The 15,117-nt window shown below is 35.8% G+C and overlaps 1 protein-coding gene across 3 annotated transcripts in view; it reads right to left on the bottom strand.

Moving 5' to 3' along the window:
* MAN1A2 (mannosidase alpha class 1A member 2) overlaps positions 1-15,117 on the bottom strand; it is a 180,151-nt gene that overhangs the window by 32,126 nt on the left and 132,908 nt on the right. For all 3 annotated transcript variants that reach the window (XM_030324560.1, XM_030324561.1, XM_036064197.1), the window contains 3 exons: positions 11,449-11,564; positions 8,024-8,243; positions 2,493-2,665 (listed from right to left, as the gene is read on the bottom strand). In XM_030324560.1, the coding sequence (XP_030180420.1) occupies positions 2,493-2,665; positions 8,024-8,243; positions 11,449-11,564 (509 nt within the window). The remainder of the gene's footprint in view (positions 1-2,492; positions 2,666-8,023; positions 8,244-11,448; positions 11,565-15,117) is intronic.

Here is a 15,117-nt window from a genome sequence, read left to right as displayed (position 1 = left end):
CTAATTTTCTTATTCTTCTGGTCTCTCTCCTTTCTAATGAAAAGCTAATTAACACTGAAAGTTTTTATTTAATCAAGCTGTTCGTTTTTATATAATTCCATTTTAATTACAGCTGGATTTTAAAAGTCTTCTTACCAAACAGTTTGGGGCTTTTTTCTATCTAAATATTTTAAATGTATTTTGAATTCAAGAGTTTTTAAATGCCACATTCTGCGCAATGATCATGTGTCTTTACCACCAGAGAACTATCAGAGCAGTTTAAGGATACTGAGAAAGTAGCAGGGAGGCATGACTAATCTTTAAGCCATTTAGAGTCATTTCTTGGAGGCAAGTTTTCATGCAAATATATTCAAGTTTGGAAGTTTGAAGATGTGACTGGAATAGCTAAGGCTACAGAAGACATACGAGATACCATTCTTCAGTCTCAGCCTGTCTTCCCTTTACCTTCTTCATACCCAACAGGGAGGCCAGTGATAGGGAAGAAAGCAACTTCTATTTAAGAGGTGACTCGTCCTCTTTTGTCTTTGCCCCCCTTTTCTGCATCATGGCATACTTCTGAACCTTGAATTTAAAGTATAATTATTTCAGTTCTTGTTCTCTATATTTGGAGTTTGTGTGTCTATCTAGACTGTAAAAACAACATTCTAACTCCTGTCATTCGACAGACTTAGGTTAAAGCCTGAGCTCGTGAAACTTCTTTTTAATAGACAGAGTAGGGCCATACTTTAAGAAGGTGCACAGGAAAAAAGAACCTTAAGAAAAGGATAGATTATCCTATAGTGTTTCTCACTGAGTGGACAGGTTTCTGCCACCACCCCCCACTCTGCTGCCCCACGTGATTCAGATAAATCTTTCTTATTCCTCTGAATAAGAATCATTAAATATTAGGAGACATTCAAGTCAGACATCGCAGGGTTGCTTTATCTATTTCTCGCATATACAATATTGCTTAATGTACATGAGCATTAGTAAGCCACTGCTATCCACACAAGTGTGTGTGTCCTATTCTCGAACCACTGTGACAACAGTTGGTTATCTTCCCAACTGTGGCAGGACTCTGTAAAGAGAATTTCACCAGCAGTTATGATCCTGTCTGGAATTCTGGAAGTAAGAGGCCAGTGAAAAGCAGCATCAACAAATGCAGCATCCCTTCCCGTTCAATGTAACCACCTGTCTCCGCTAATGTTCTTTTTGTTAAACTCCGCAAAGACTATCCAGGTCTGAATGACAAATGACACAGAAGTGCCCTCACTGTAGCGCAAGTCTTTATCACACTGCTCCTAGATCACTGGCAGCGGTCTCCCAAATCCAGCAATTTGCAGCTTATAATCAGAGCCTTTGTTCGGTCACTCCCCACTAAATAGCCTTTAGTGGCTCCTTTCTCTTTAAAAAACGTTTAGTAATCCTAGAATGGACTCTTCCAGTTAGTTGGTCTTGGTGGGCAGGACATGGTGAGGAAAAAGATCTGACAGGCTGTTTAGACAGGCAAAGGACTTTCTATCTCCACCTCCTGTATGAGAAACACTTACGTAGTAACTGGGAGAGGTGTCTGGTTGTGAGTGCGTGTGTGTGTGTGTGTGTGTGTGTGTGTTATTTCTGAACCACTGGGTAAAGGACACATCCCTTGATCTGGCATGTAAGACCATCTACATAACGGCTCCAAACTTCACTCCCTCTGGTGGCCACTGTGAAACCTTCTTTTTACATAAACTGGTCTACGTTCTGCCGGAAAACCTATCTTGCCCATTCTTACTTGAGCAAGTTACTGACACTACTTATCTCACCTACAATGTCATCTAGGCTGCACATTCATCATAATTAGTGCTATTTATCACAATTAGCATATCTCAGACAATAAATGCTCCCTCACTCCTGGGAATAAGCTATACTTTCATGAGAAGACTAATATTTTTCTTCCTCCCCAGGTACTGACAGCCACCTTGTTCTCTGAAAGGCTAGTCTTTTAGGAATAAACTGCTTGCTTCCTTTACTTACTAACCATTAAAATTTTCTCATAAATAGATAAGTAAATAAAGTCTTTCAACCTAGAAAAATTTTAACAATTTACTGATTCTTCATTTGGTGGTTACTAAGAAATTACCTGGAACACAAGCGAATACAGGGTAATCTACCCAGGTAATTGTAAGTCTGGGCAATTTTACGATTTTTTTTTATCCCCCTAGGGTTAAGCATTAATTGTCAAGTACAGAAACTATAGAATCATACTGAAACTCACAATGCCTTTTAAATGACACTTTATAGTTATTCAAGAAGAAGAATGAGTGCACACCCATAGGAAAATAGTTTTATTCAAGAACTAAATCGGATTTTCCTTCTATTGCTTAAGAAACTTAGAAATCGAGTCACAGAGTTTTTCCATCACATAATTGGCAGGAGCACTATGGTTACCGAACATGAGGCAACACGGATGGCACGATGGGAAAGCTTGATTTAGCGCTCACGCACATAAAATGAAATATTGGCTTATTTACCAGTGCTGCTTCCCAGCCCCACTGCCTGTATCTTGGATCGTGAGTGAATCGCCATAGGTACCAATAGGTTTCAATTACTTCTGGACGGAGGATGTAATACTTTTCAGCCTGCCGGACGGCCACAGCCTCTACTGCACCATCAAACTTGAACGACTCAGGACCCAGCTTTAATGCTGTAACGTGATCAAAGAAACAAATGAGCACAATAAGCCACTTGTGTTTGTTCACTAGAGCTTCTTTCTCCCCCCAAAACATGGGGTATAATGTAAAGTTAGTTCCATTTTGTTTTATTTTTATTCTTGCTGTTTTGCAAAACCAGTGACTTTAAAAGATCTACATTTGGTTTTCTTGTAATAGACTTACAAATATTCCTACTATCCTGACACGAAGTATTTCTCATACATAACGTTCATCAACATACTGCTGAATCTAACTATACTGACAAGTCTAGTAATCCTCTGGAAACAAATGCAAAGCTAGATGTAAGCACATTACATAATCTGTTTTGCTCCAAAATAAAGTGAGACAGATAATTGTATTGTACAGAACTATTTTTTTAAAAGTCAAGACAATTTTAAAGTCCTTTTAATATAACACACATATATAGGAAAACACTGTAGAGCTCAGATCTTGAATTAGATTTAGATATAAGTTATATACTCTTCAAGCATACTATAGTATACAAAATGCGATATGTTTTAAAACTTAAACCAGTTTTAAAAATAAACTCTTTTATCCTATAGCCTCTGTATATATAGCAAGAAAGAGATTCAAATTGCCAATCACCAAGAATTTTACCTGTGGTGCTCATTTATCAGTTTGAATAAAATAGCGCCATTACACATATATTTCAACGCTACATACTATTCTGTGAATGATATGATTTCCACTCAGGCTAGAATATAGAACTACATGAAAGTCTTTTTAATCACCTCTTTCTAATTACGCCTAGCACCCTAACTTTGGCCAATATAAAGTCATCTTCCATTGGGATGCTGGAGTCACACACAATTACCACTCTCAGCGGTCATTCTTTCCGTTTATTGGTGGCAAACAGTTTCAAGGTCTCTAATCTTTCAAAAAATGCTGGAAATTTTTATATTTTCTCAGAAAAGAAAAGGTAAAATAAGAATGATAATGCTGGTAGACCATAAACAGAATCATGCCATAGTTGCTGTCATGACATGTGTTGCTGTGGCCAAATTTCAGCCTTACAAGGGAGACAACGTAAGCTCTAAATAATCACATACAATTGTGAAAAACAGTCTTTCTCACCATCTACCACTCCCAAGAGAAAACACAAAACCAAAAAACATTGTACCAATCGTAGATAATTCTACTGAAAGCAAAACATGTGACCCAGAAAAGTGTATTGCTAAGTCTTAGAGAACTAAAGTAGAACTCAAGCACAGGACTTCAACCTGAAGGTCATGAATTCTATCTCTGGCGGGCTCTGAAAGAAGAAGACATTGTGTTGTGTTGTGTTGTGTTGTGTTGTGTTGTGTTGTGTTGTGCTGAGAAGCCTCTGAAATTGTATGCAAAACTCTGTGTGCACATAAAGGTTTGACCAGCTCCTCAATGGGATCTGAGATTAGGATTAACCAACAAATCCTCAGTATTTTTTGTTAGAGAACTTCTAGCCAGCTTATTGACAAGGTCAGCATACGATCAAATATGATTTGGCATTTTAATAAATGCTTTTAAAATGACTATAAAAGTCAAACATCCTAATGATGCCAATCTAATACAAGTACAGGAAGTCATTTGATCTGAATTTCTTATGTCTTTCCTTTCTCAAAGACTGAGTGCTAAGAACTGATTATATGGAATTTTTAAATGTTAATCTTAAGGCTAACTTTAAATTAGATAACTTCTGTAATGATAATATTGCCTGAATTTGAAGTAGAAATTGGCTGCATGGAACTAATATTTTTAACTTCTCGCTAAAAATTATGTCTCACTTATTGGTCATTCATAAATTCACAAATAAAGCACACCAGAGAGAGAACATATCTGTTTTGTGAGGAGCTGGCAAATAAAAATGTACAAGCCCAAATTATACACACATTACATCCATTACTCTGGTCAAATCGCTGGTTTTCATGTTTCTAAGGCATCATTTCTTAGTGCTGTTTTAAGAAACATAAAAAATAATTTCCTAACATTTATCTTGCATTTAATTTCTATTTTCTACCTTTAATTTCCCACTTACACTTGATACTTCATTTCCAACAAGTAAAAACTGAGTTGAAACCATAAATAATTTAGTGCTGGGATACAAAAAGAACTCTAAGAGGATGCAAAAATCATCTAATGTAGGCAAAGGAAAGAGATATGCACAAATAAAAAAAATTAAAGTAAAATGTCAAATATGACAAAGGTCAACAGTAAGACACTAAAAAGTACATTTAAAGAAGGCATAGATTAGTCTGCAAGTCATAAGATTCTTCCAGATATGTAGAATCTGTAGAGATCTCAGGAAAAATAAGCATACTCAGGTCAACAAAATAAATACAAGAAAAAATAAAAAAGCATAAGAAGGAATATTCTGGGACAGGCAATTTGACTACAGTTTGAGTAAGTTAATAATAAGGGAAGAACTTAAACTATTTCCCTCCTATTAACTTCCAAGGAAAAAAACAGTTGAAGAAACTCTTAAAGTACGTCTAAAACTCATGTCCAATGGATCTCTTTTCCATTGGATACGTTAAATGTATCTCAATATTAAAATTTCCCCCAGATGTGATAGTACGTGGTCTAGGGAAGATCTTACCCAACAACTTCCATAAGAAGTAAATTAAATAAAAGTCATTTTATTGATGTTCAGTAGTTTTTTTTTTTTTTTTTTTTAACCTAGAAACCTAGAAAAAGAAAGAATAGTACTATGTTTTGGAAGTCTACCATCTTGTTTGGCACCAATTCTGCATTATACCTCAGAATAAGCTAAAACAATGTTGTCTGAAACTAAGCTAAGTTACTGCTCAGTTTCACGAACAGACTGAGAAATGTTTCCTACAAACCCAGCTAAATTATTAAGCTGCAGGGCATGCTCATCAATAAGGCAGAATATATAAAGATTACCAAACTTTGAATTAACATTAAATCTAATTCCAACAACAAATGAAAGTGAAATTCCAAAGTAATTATTGTGTGAATTTAGCTGAAATAACTGCTAAGAAGTGAACAGGTATTTTTAAACAAGGTGGCCAAAAATACAGCACAGCTATACCAAAACACATAAGATATAATAACCAAGTGGGAAGGAAGCAACACTAGAATCTTGCCTTTTAATTCAAGGATCTAAACTGAGATTAAAGATGAGTAAAAACAGTGAAAGATTTGAAAATACAGGACACAAATCAAAGAGTAATCTTTTTGGGCATACCATGGCAAAGAGGGCCACAGGTTCATTGACTTGCAATGTGACAATGACAATCAGAACAAGTATGACAGCAACAACAATAGACTGGATGGTTTAAAATTTCATTTATACTCACAACAGCATTCTGAGGAAGACAGGATAGGTATTGTTATCCCATTGTTTTGCAGATGGAGCACCTGAGACTTAGGCAGGTTAAATGACTTGCCTAAGGTTCATAGATAATAAATAGTGGAACATGGGATTTTTGAATCCTAGGCCACATTTTCTTTCTATAATATCACAGTATTTCATATCAGCATCAGCAATGTCATTACAAAATGTGAAAGTCAGGGAATCCTCTCATAACTCTGGTATTCTATGGATTTCTCAAAGGCAAGGGACAGGTCTTATTCACAATTCCACCTGTAAGCATCTAGCATAATAGGTGCTCCACAATTAGGTGCTTGGCACATAATAGGTGCTCCATGTTTAATGGAGTGAATGATTAATTATACTAACTACAGCATATCACATTTTTAATACGTCTGTATGAAATCCTACTGTTTTATATCTATTAGTGGATTTGTGGCCAAGACCTGCATAATAAGTCTTATTATCATGGGTCCTAGTACATACACTGAATAGCCATAGTGGTCCTCAATGTTTTACTAATTTTAGCTGCATTTTAAATATATATTTGATACTCTACATTATTAACATAATATAATTTAGCTTCTATTTATAACTTAGATCACTGACTTTCTACATACTACATACCAACACTAAACCACCCTAAAATAACTTCTACTTCAATGTCCTTTTGACTTAGTTGTAGTTTGTCAAGAAATGGAATCCCTGCCTTACTTAGTGAGAGAACTGAAGGGTCAATTTCACCATAAGTTCAATTCCTCATTATATAAAAACAACCTGAACTAACCTGAACTAAAATGAACTAGGATAAATTTTAAGCCAGTCACACCTGTGTCATGGTACCTGATGGCACAGCAACCCTAAGATGGAAATTCAGTTATTTAATAAAAGCAACAATCCAATTTCTGAAATCACAAATAGAAATTACTAGTGTTTACTTTTTCTGGGAACTCATTGTCCATTATTTCATATAGAAACACATTTTTAAAACCAGAAAAAAATCTTGGAAGGTCTACTTCAGTATTTCTCAGTCCTTTTTCAGGATGTTTAAAAACCTAATTGTTGGGGCGCCTGGGTGGCTCAGTCTGTTAAACGTCGGACTTTGGCTGAGGTCACAATCTCATGGTTTGTGAGTTTGAGCCCCTTAGCGGGATCTGTGGTGACAGCTCAGAGCCTGGAGCCTACTTTGGAATCTGTGTCTCCTTCTCTCTCTGCCCCTCTCCTGCTCATGTTCTCTTTTTTTTAATAAAAAAATAAATAAAAAACCTAATTGTCTTCTCTCTCTGTGAAATTTTAATAATAAATATACACTGTTTATCTATGACTGTATATAAATGACTGTATCTAAAAAAATGACTGTATACAAAAAAAGAAAAAAAGATTTTTTTTCACCCCCAAGAACCAATTTTTTTCACCACTGAAAACCAACTCATTTTTCAGGTAAGGACACTGAAGCCCCAAAATATTACATATGTGCCTAAAGCAATACAGAGGATCTTTTTAGTTAAACGCACAATCAACTCTAAAATTACTGGTAAACTAAGAGACTACTAGATACCTAGATAACAATTATACATTCAAATAACTACTATTATCTTTTGGTCACTCTTATTTTCACAAGAGTATAGACAAGCCAGTAATCTAAATCAGGTTTTGTGTTCTTTTAAGTAACGAGTCCTACAAAAGCTGAAATGAATGGCTAAAATGGATTCTTACTATACTAAATAATGTAATCCCATACATCCCCAAATGTCATTTGTCATCCCCGCCTCTTGTCACTAAAACAATTTCTTCAAAATCTTTATTAACAAAGTCAGTAGTAGAATTCAGAATTGAAAAAAATGATTCAGGAATACATTTCCAGAATTAAAAATTCAAGGTCTTAAGAAAATGATTTACTGTGTTAGAATAACCTATTTTAAAGCGAAAACTGCCCATATATTTTCCTCCTAATTTCTGGACATATTTTTAACTTAGAGGTTATTTTAGTCTAAGTAGTTAGTGTTATTAATACTCTTACCAGTTCTGTCATATGACTCATGACATGTACGTGCAATTTCTGCCCCTAGCTCTAAATAATGACCAGCTTTATCCATTCTGGAACCATCTGCTCCTAGTGCAAACATTCCCCCAGCAAAACAGGCCAAATGCCCCATCTTCTTTTCTAAGTGCCCATTTTTCCACTCTCCAATAAAGGTGAGACCTCCTCGGGACTTCTTAATAAGATGTTTCTCTATAGCCTACGAGAAAGAGAAGATAGTTAAAATTTTAGAAGCAAAGTGTTAGTGTTACTACATCCTTCTACTTATCATAAAACCTTGGTAATAGGATATTCTACAAACTGGTAACTTTCCCAAGCCGGAAGAGTTAATTTATAGTAAGTAAGTTTTGGAGAGTAAACATGTTGCATATAATCTTGAACAAATATCCCATCACTACTACGACAAAGACAAGGTGGAAGAGGGAAGACTGGCCTAAAGACTACCTTTCAACACACCACCTGTATTATAGGTTTTTTTCTTCTTGAGCTAAATGGAATTCATAATAATCAACTGAGATCATGAATAGAAATAAATTAATACAGTTATATAACAAGTTTAACCCAAAAGACTCTACCAACTTATTTTCTATTTCATACAATAAAACTGAAGACGAAGAATATCTAAGTTAATCTAAAAATACGATTTTGACAGTTAAAATGGTTTCTCCTTTTCCATATAACTATACCTCTTGTCAAAGTACTTTAAGAAGGTACTAGTAGATGAGGCATCTTATAAGTTATAAAGCTTACAAAACTAGTTAAAGGTTCAAACTTAACTCCGTAGCCCCTTACTTTGCCAACTTAGGCACTTATTTTGGGTGTTGTGCCATGGCTATGAGAAACCAAGTGACAAACACAGTCCATGCTACTGGAACGTCAATTTTACTCACAAGATGTAGGGATGGCAAGAAAAATATTTTGTATTAAACTTGAATGTAACATAAAATAGAGTCCAACAATCACATTTAACTTTAAAAATGGGATTTTGGGGGCACCTAGGTAGTTCAGTCGGTTGGGTGCCTGACTTGAGCTCAGGTCATGATCTCATGATTCGTGGGTTCAAGCCCCGCGTTGGGCTTTGTGCTCACAGCTCAGAGCCTGGAATCTGCTCCGGATTTTGTGTGTGTGTGTCTCTCTCTGCCCCTCCCCTGCTCGTTCCCTGTCTGGTCTCTCTCTCAAAAATAAACAAACATTAAAAAAATGAGACTTCTAAGAGCTTTGTTCCTTTGGACTATGTTCTCAGACTTTGCTAAATGGGGCTATAAATTAATTTTCTACCTTTAGTGATACTTCTAGGGAAAAGTATAACTTCATAAACTCAGTTCTCTTTGGTGAAAAGGTAAAAAGTATTACATCTGATTAGAAAATATTCTTTTCTGACAATAAAGAGGAATAAAAGAACCCGCATGTTTGTAGATTGTTCTCTGACAAGTTCAATAACAGCTTTGGAAAAATCTATTGTGTATTCTTTATAATGGTGAGGTTTGTTTCAGAACTATACGGAGTATGCCTTATTCGTCATGTTATACTTCACAAGGCCTGTTAAGTGTAGCTTACAGTCAATAAATGCTTGATTTACACGTTTTTGTTGTTCTTTTAACCACAGTACACTGAGGCACAAAAGAAAAGGTTAGTTTTTCCAGTGCAAGGACAATGTTTTTTATCTTTGTGAGCCTCGTGGCATCTAGCACGTTTTCTACATGTAAGGCACCAATAAGTGCCTCCTCAAGAAACAGTTATTGACTGCCCACAATGGAAAGAACACTATATGCCAAGTATTAGTTTAACTCCTCTGAGTTAAACAACTACAGGAAATTAGTTCCCTAAAAAGTAAGGATATAAAAAGGATAAGATTTTTGCTTTACTTTAAAAACAAAACAACTGTAACTCTGAATAGTGTTAATATATATGAAATATATACACAATCAACAAAGCCTAAATGTGTCTCTTTGAAAATCACAAACAGCTTTGATCCAAAAAAAAAAAAAAAAAAAAAAAAAAAAAAGGAGAAAAAACAAAACTCAAGAATATCAGGAATAAGGGGAGAGAAGGATGGGAAAATGGGTGAAGAAGAGTCAGATATAGGCTTCCAGTCATGGAATGAGTAAGTCACAGGGATAAAAGGAGCAATAAAAGTCAATGGTGAGCATAAAAGGGATAAAAGTCAATGGTGAGCATAGCACTATGTACCGACTTGTCAAATCACTGTTTTATACCTGAAAATTAATGACACATAATGTGTCGACAATACTTCATTAAAAATAAATGAGTAACAAATTAAAAGAAATGTTTACATGTAACTTTAAAAACTGATTAAAATCACTAAAGGGCTATGGGGTTATAGTGGATCAGAAAGCAAATAACTTAAGTGGTTAACACACTTCTCTATCTCACAGTTTTTACTTGGTAATATCGCATACAAGTGCTTCCAAGACTGAAACCTGTTCCAATTTTAAGCTGTCACAACACTGTGGTAAAAGGTTACATAAATATGAAACAGTCAAGTGGTTAAAAGCACAGGCCCTGGAGCCAGACTGTTCAGTTCCAGGCTCCATCACATACTAGATATGTGACTGTCAGCAATTATTCAACCTCTTTGTGCTGTAAGGTCCTCATGTGTAAAATGATAGTAAAGATTATTTGCTTTCATATACATAAAAGGGGTTACAACAGCACTTGGCATGTGGAAAGTACTAGATAAGTGTTTTGCCCTTAGTATTTATCCATAAGGCTTTCCATGTGTAGGTTCAATGTCATTTGAAAGAAGAAATGTTTATGGAAATGTATATGTGACGTCAGAAGTTTTTTCAGTCTGTGTAGATAATAACTAAATGTAATTAAGTTTCCATACATAAATATGTTACACTAAATTCTTGAACAATTTCTTTAATGAATCATGGGAATCTACTCCCAAAACCAAGAGCACACTGTATACACTGTATGTTAACTTGACAATAAATTATATTTAAAAATTTGTTTAATGTTTATTCATTAATGTTTAATGTTTATTCATTAATTTTTGAGAGACAGAGACAGAGCTTGAGCAGGGGAGGGGGCAGAGGGGGGGTTACACAGAGTCTGAAGCAAGCTCCAGGCTCTGAACTGACAGCACAGAGCCCAAAGCGGGGCTCGAACCCACAGACTGTGAGATCATGACCTGAACCGAAGTCGGATGCTCAACCGACTGAGCCACCCAGGCGCCCCAACAATAAAATTATATTTAGAAGAAGAAAAAAGTAATAAAATGCCCCCAAAAATGAAAACAATGTAAGATTTTTATATTAAAATTCTAAAACTCTATAGGGAGGGCATATAATAAAACGCATGTAAGGTGTTCACTGGTCACTATGAAACATAGCATATATTCAGAATGTTAAGCAGGTAACTGTTGTGACAAGAATTACCTCAATAGCATCATCATACATTTTCCTTGCCTCATGGTCTGTTTTATCTGACATCAACCATGCTTTCAGTAAGTATTCATAAAAACTGTCTCCCAGCCCGCCAACTGACGTATGATCTGTAACGAAAGGAAAAGAGAAGGGTGAAGGTGGAGGAAAGAGAAGACAGAAGGCAATTCAATAATCTTTCTCAATTATAATGACTATTACTGGTCAGTCATTTAAAATTATACTGACAGGCTTACTTCCAGCCTACTTCAAATTTAGTTGAGCAAAAGTATACTCTCATCACTCTCCTCTACGTGGGTACCCAATTTTCCAGAAGTCTCGTCCTGCTGGATGAGGTATTTCACATATTTAGGAGTCTTTTTCTTCAGCCATGTAGTTTATACATTGTCACACAACCAAGCTTTTCCAGAACTGAAAACAATTATCTTTCATATGATAAGGACTTAAACTATACAAGCTAGAAGATTAAATATGAGATATACCTAAATCTGATGTTAACCAAAAAGAGCCCATTTTTTCCATAGGGTGGTTAATGGTGATTTCTATTCTATAGACAGCAGATTAAAATAAGTCCAAGAATTCCTTGGTAATAATGCCCTGCATAATTTATATGTTTGCCGTATGTATATTCTTATTCTGCCCCATCTACACTTTTAATCCTATCCAAGGCAACATCATAACTCCCAAGGCAACCGTACTCTTTTATCCCTGACTTTTGACAAGCCCTGCCCTACATTCTTAAGCTTTGTTTAAAAACACATATCCTGGGGCGCCTGGGTGGCGCAGTCGGTTAAGCGTCCGACTTCAGCCAGGTCACGATCTCGCGGTCCGTGAGTTTGAGCCCCGCGTCAGGCTCTGGGCTGATGGCTCAGAGCCTGGAGCCTGTTTCCGATTCTGTGTCTCCCTCTCTCTCTGCCCCTCCCCCGTTCATGCTCTGTCTCTCTCTGTCCCAAAAATAAATAAACGTTGAAAAAAAAAATTAAAAAAAAAAATAAAAACACATATCCTCCCTGCATGAAAAGAAAAACAGCACACTTTTGCGAGCTGTCAATCATTCATGGAGTACCAGCGCTGGTTTTCTACTTTCGCGGGGAAAGGACAGACCCCTGGGTGGTTTGTGGAACAACTGGTTTTCTGCTTGGGGGAAAATGCATATTAATGTTTTTATCTGTAGCTCATAAATATAAATTTGTGGTGGATTAATGACTTAACAGTAAAACAGAAAACTGTAAGTACACCAGAAAAAAATATAATAAAATGTCTGCCCTTCTTTAGCGAATGATCTTCTTTGGCAAAACAAAGGAGCCACAAAGAAAAAGATTTATAGCAATATATGGTACAAGCTACCATAAATGAATCTGTAAGGCAAGAAATAGAATAGGAACAGATATATGCAACACATAGAACAGAAGTAAGGGTTAAGGCCCTGTACAAAGAAGCCTGATAACTAAATAAGGACAATTGCTACCGAGCACACACAAGTAATTTAAAAAAAGTAACACAAATTGATAATTAAAAAAGGAAGGAAGGAAAAAAGGAAGTTCAACTCCATCAGTGACCAGAGAAAAGCAAATTAAAACAATGAGGTTTCATTTTGTTGATTTAATTGGCAAACATTTTTCAAAGTATTTTTTTTTTTAAGTTTATTTATTTTGAGAGCAAGTGAGAGCGGCGAAGAGGCAGAGAGAGAGGGAGAGAGAGAATTCCAAGCAGGTTCTGGGCTGACAGCAGGGCTCGATCTCACAAACAGTGAGATCATGACCTGAGCCGAGATCAAGAGTCGGACACTTTACCAACCGAACCACCCAGGCACCCTGGCAAACATGTTAAAAATTGTTAACGCCCAATGTGGATAAAGTTATGGTTCAAAGTTGCTGGGAATGGAGGGAAGTTTTATAGCAGCTTTCGAAATTTAAGTAGGCTTTCTACTTCTGGAATTATCCTGTAACAAATACTTGCACAAACACACAAGTATAGATATAAAAACAAAACAAAACAAACACTTCATCAGAGCACTATATTCATTAAACATAACTTCAAAAGTCTAGAGAAGTAGCTACATAAATTACAGTACAAACATATGTAACAGAACATGCAATCATTAAACAGAATCAGATGAATCTGCAATCTGTACCAGATATTGAAGGATATCTATTATATGCTGTTAAGTAAGGGAAGGACAAGTTTCAGAATAATATAGTTTGATACTGCTAAAATTTGTATTTTCAAAGAATATTACTGTACACATAGAAAAGGTATGAGAAGACAACTGTGCAGAGTAATTACATCTCAGAAAGTAGTCCTTCAGTTTTTACTTTGCATACTTATGTATTACTGGACTACATGTAACTTGTGTAATTAAATCATCTTTTGTTACAGAAAGTAATAAATGGGGGGAAGGCCACCAGTCACTTTCAAGAACATGTCTGCTAATACTGTAGTAATTTGCTTGTACCTTCAGTAGCCTGCATCTCAAATGCTCTTTTCTCACTTTTTTCCCACTAGTCATTAGTGCACATGATGAATTTCACGTATGTATACACCCACAAATCCACCAAGATGAAAATACAATGCATTTCCAGCATTCCAAAAATCTGCCTCATGTGGCCCTCACAATCAATACCCAACTTCCAAAGATAACCATTTTTCTGACCTCAATCACTAAATGATTTGTCAAGTTCACATAAAACGGCCATATACTCTCAAGAATGATTTGGTAGCTTAATGATTTCCTTTGTTTTCCATCTAAATGTCTAGAAGAAGGACCCCTCTGCCTTACATAGGCTTCCTCAGTCTCCAGCATTAAGTGTTTGGGTATCAGAGAAGACACTTAAGGGAACAGAAGACAGGTACAACGATCCCTTACTCTAAGCTTCGGACTGCACAAGAAAATCACGATTGAATTTCTAATAGTTTTCAATACTCATCACGCTTACATTTAAGAATTTTATAATGATGGTAATATATGATGATGGGCTGAGAGGATAAATTATACTTAGATGCTAAATTAATTCTAAAAGATTTAAATATTTTATGGTTACTGGAAATCATTAAAGATAACATATAAAATATTAAAACAATATGAAACTAAGTAGACAGGGAATGTCCCTCATATTTAATGAACATATAGGACAGAGAAAGATTTAGGGATGCCTTTTAGGTACATGATTTGCTAATGAACAAGAATAGAGTCATTTTATATTTGGCAAGCAACTATTTTAAAGCAGCTATATTCAAACAAGTATGACAAAATATCCCCATCAACACTGCTACCTCAATTTTGTGGCTATGTCAAAACATCTGGACTCACTCAGCAAATGATACCATTACTATCTTACCAGCTGCCCAGTCTTGTCTTAGACTTCAATCAACTGCTTAAAAACATGCCTTACTGTAGTTGCCCTCTTATTTTAACCATGACTTTCTCATATAGCTTTTAGGTTTCATCCCCCAGATTTTCTAGTTGCCTTCCTTTCATCTCCTCTTTTTATCTCACCATTTTTATTCTTTCCCATCCCCTCAGTCATGTCACTTACACTGAGTCACTCCTGCATTTCATAACCCTAGAGACCTTCCTCCTAAGCTATCACCTTCAGACTTCTCTTTTCCTGCTTTCCTAAGCTAAACCCATTATTTCCTCAATACTATGTCTTAGTTCACGCC

This window comes from Lynx canadensis, chromosome C1 (genome assembly GCF_007474595.2).
Source record: "Lynx canadensis isolate LIC74 chromosome C1, mLynCan4.pri.v2, whole genome shotgun sequence".
In the NCBI taxonomy this organism is placed as follows: Eukaryota; Metazoa; Chordata; class Mammalia; order Carnivora; family Felidae; genus Lynx; species Lynx canadensis.
The sequence above is the reverse complement of the archived record's forward strand: the minus strand, read 5'-3'. Positions and strand labels throughout refer to the sequence as shown.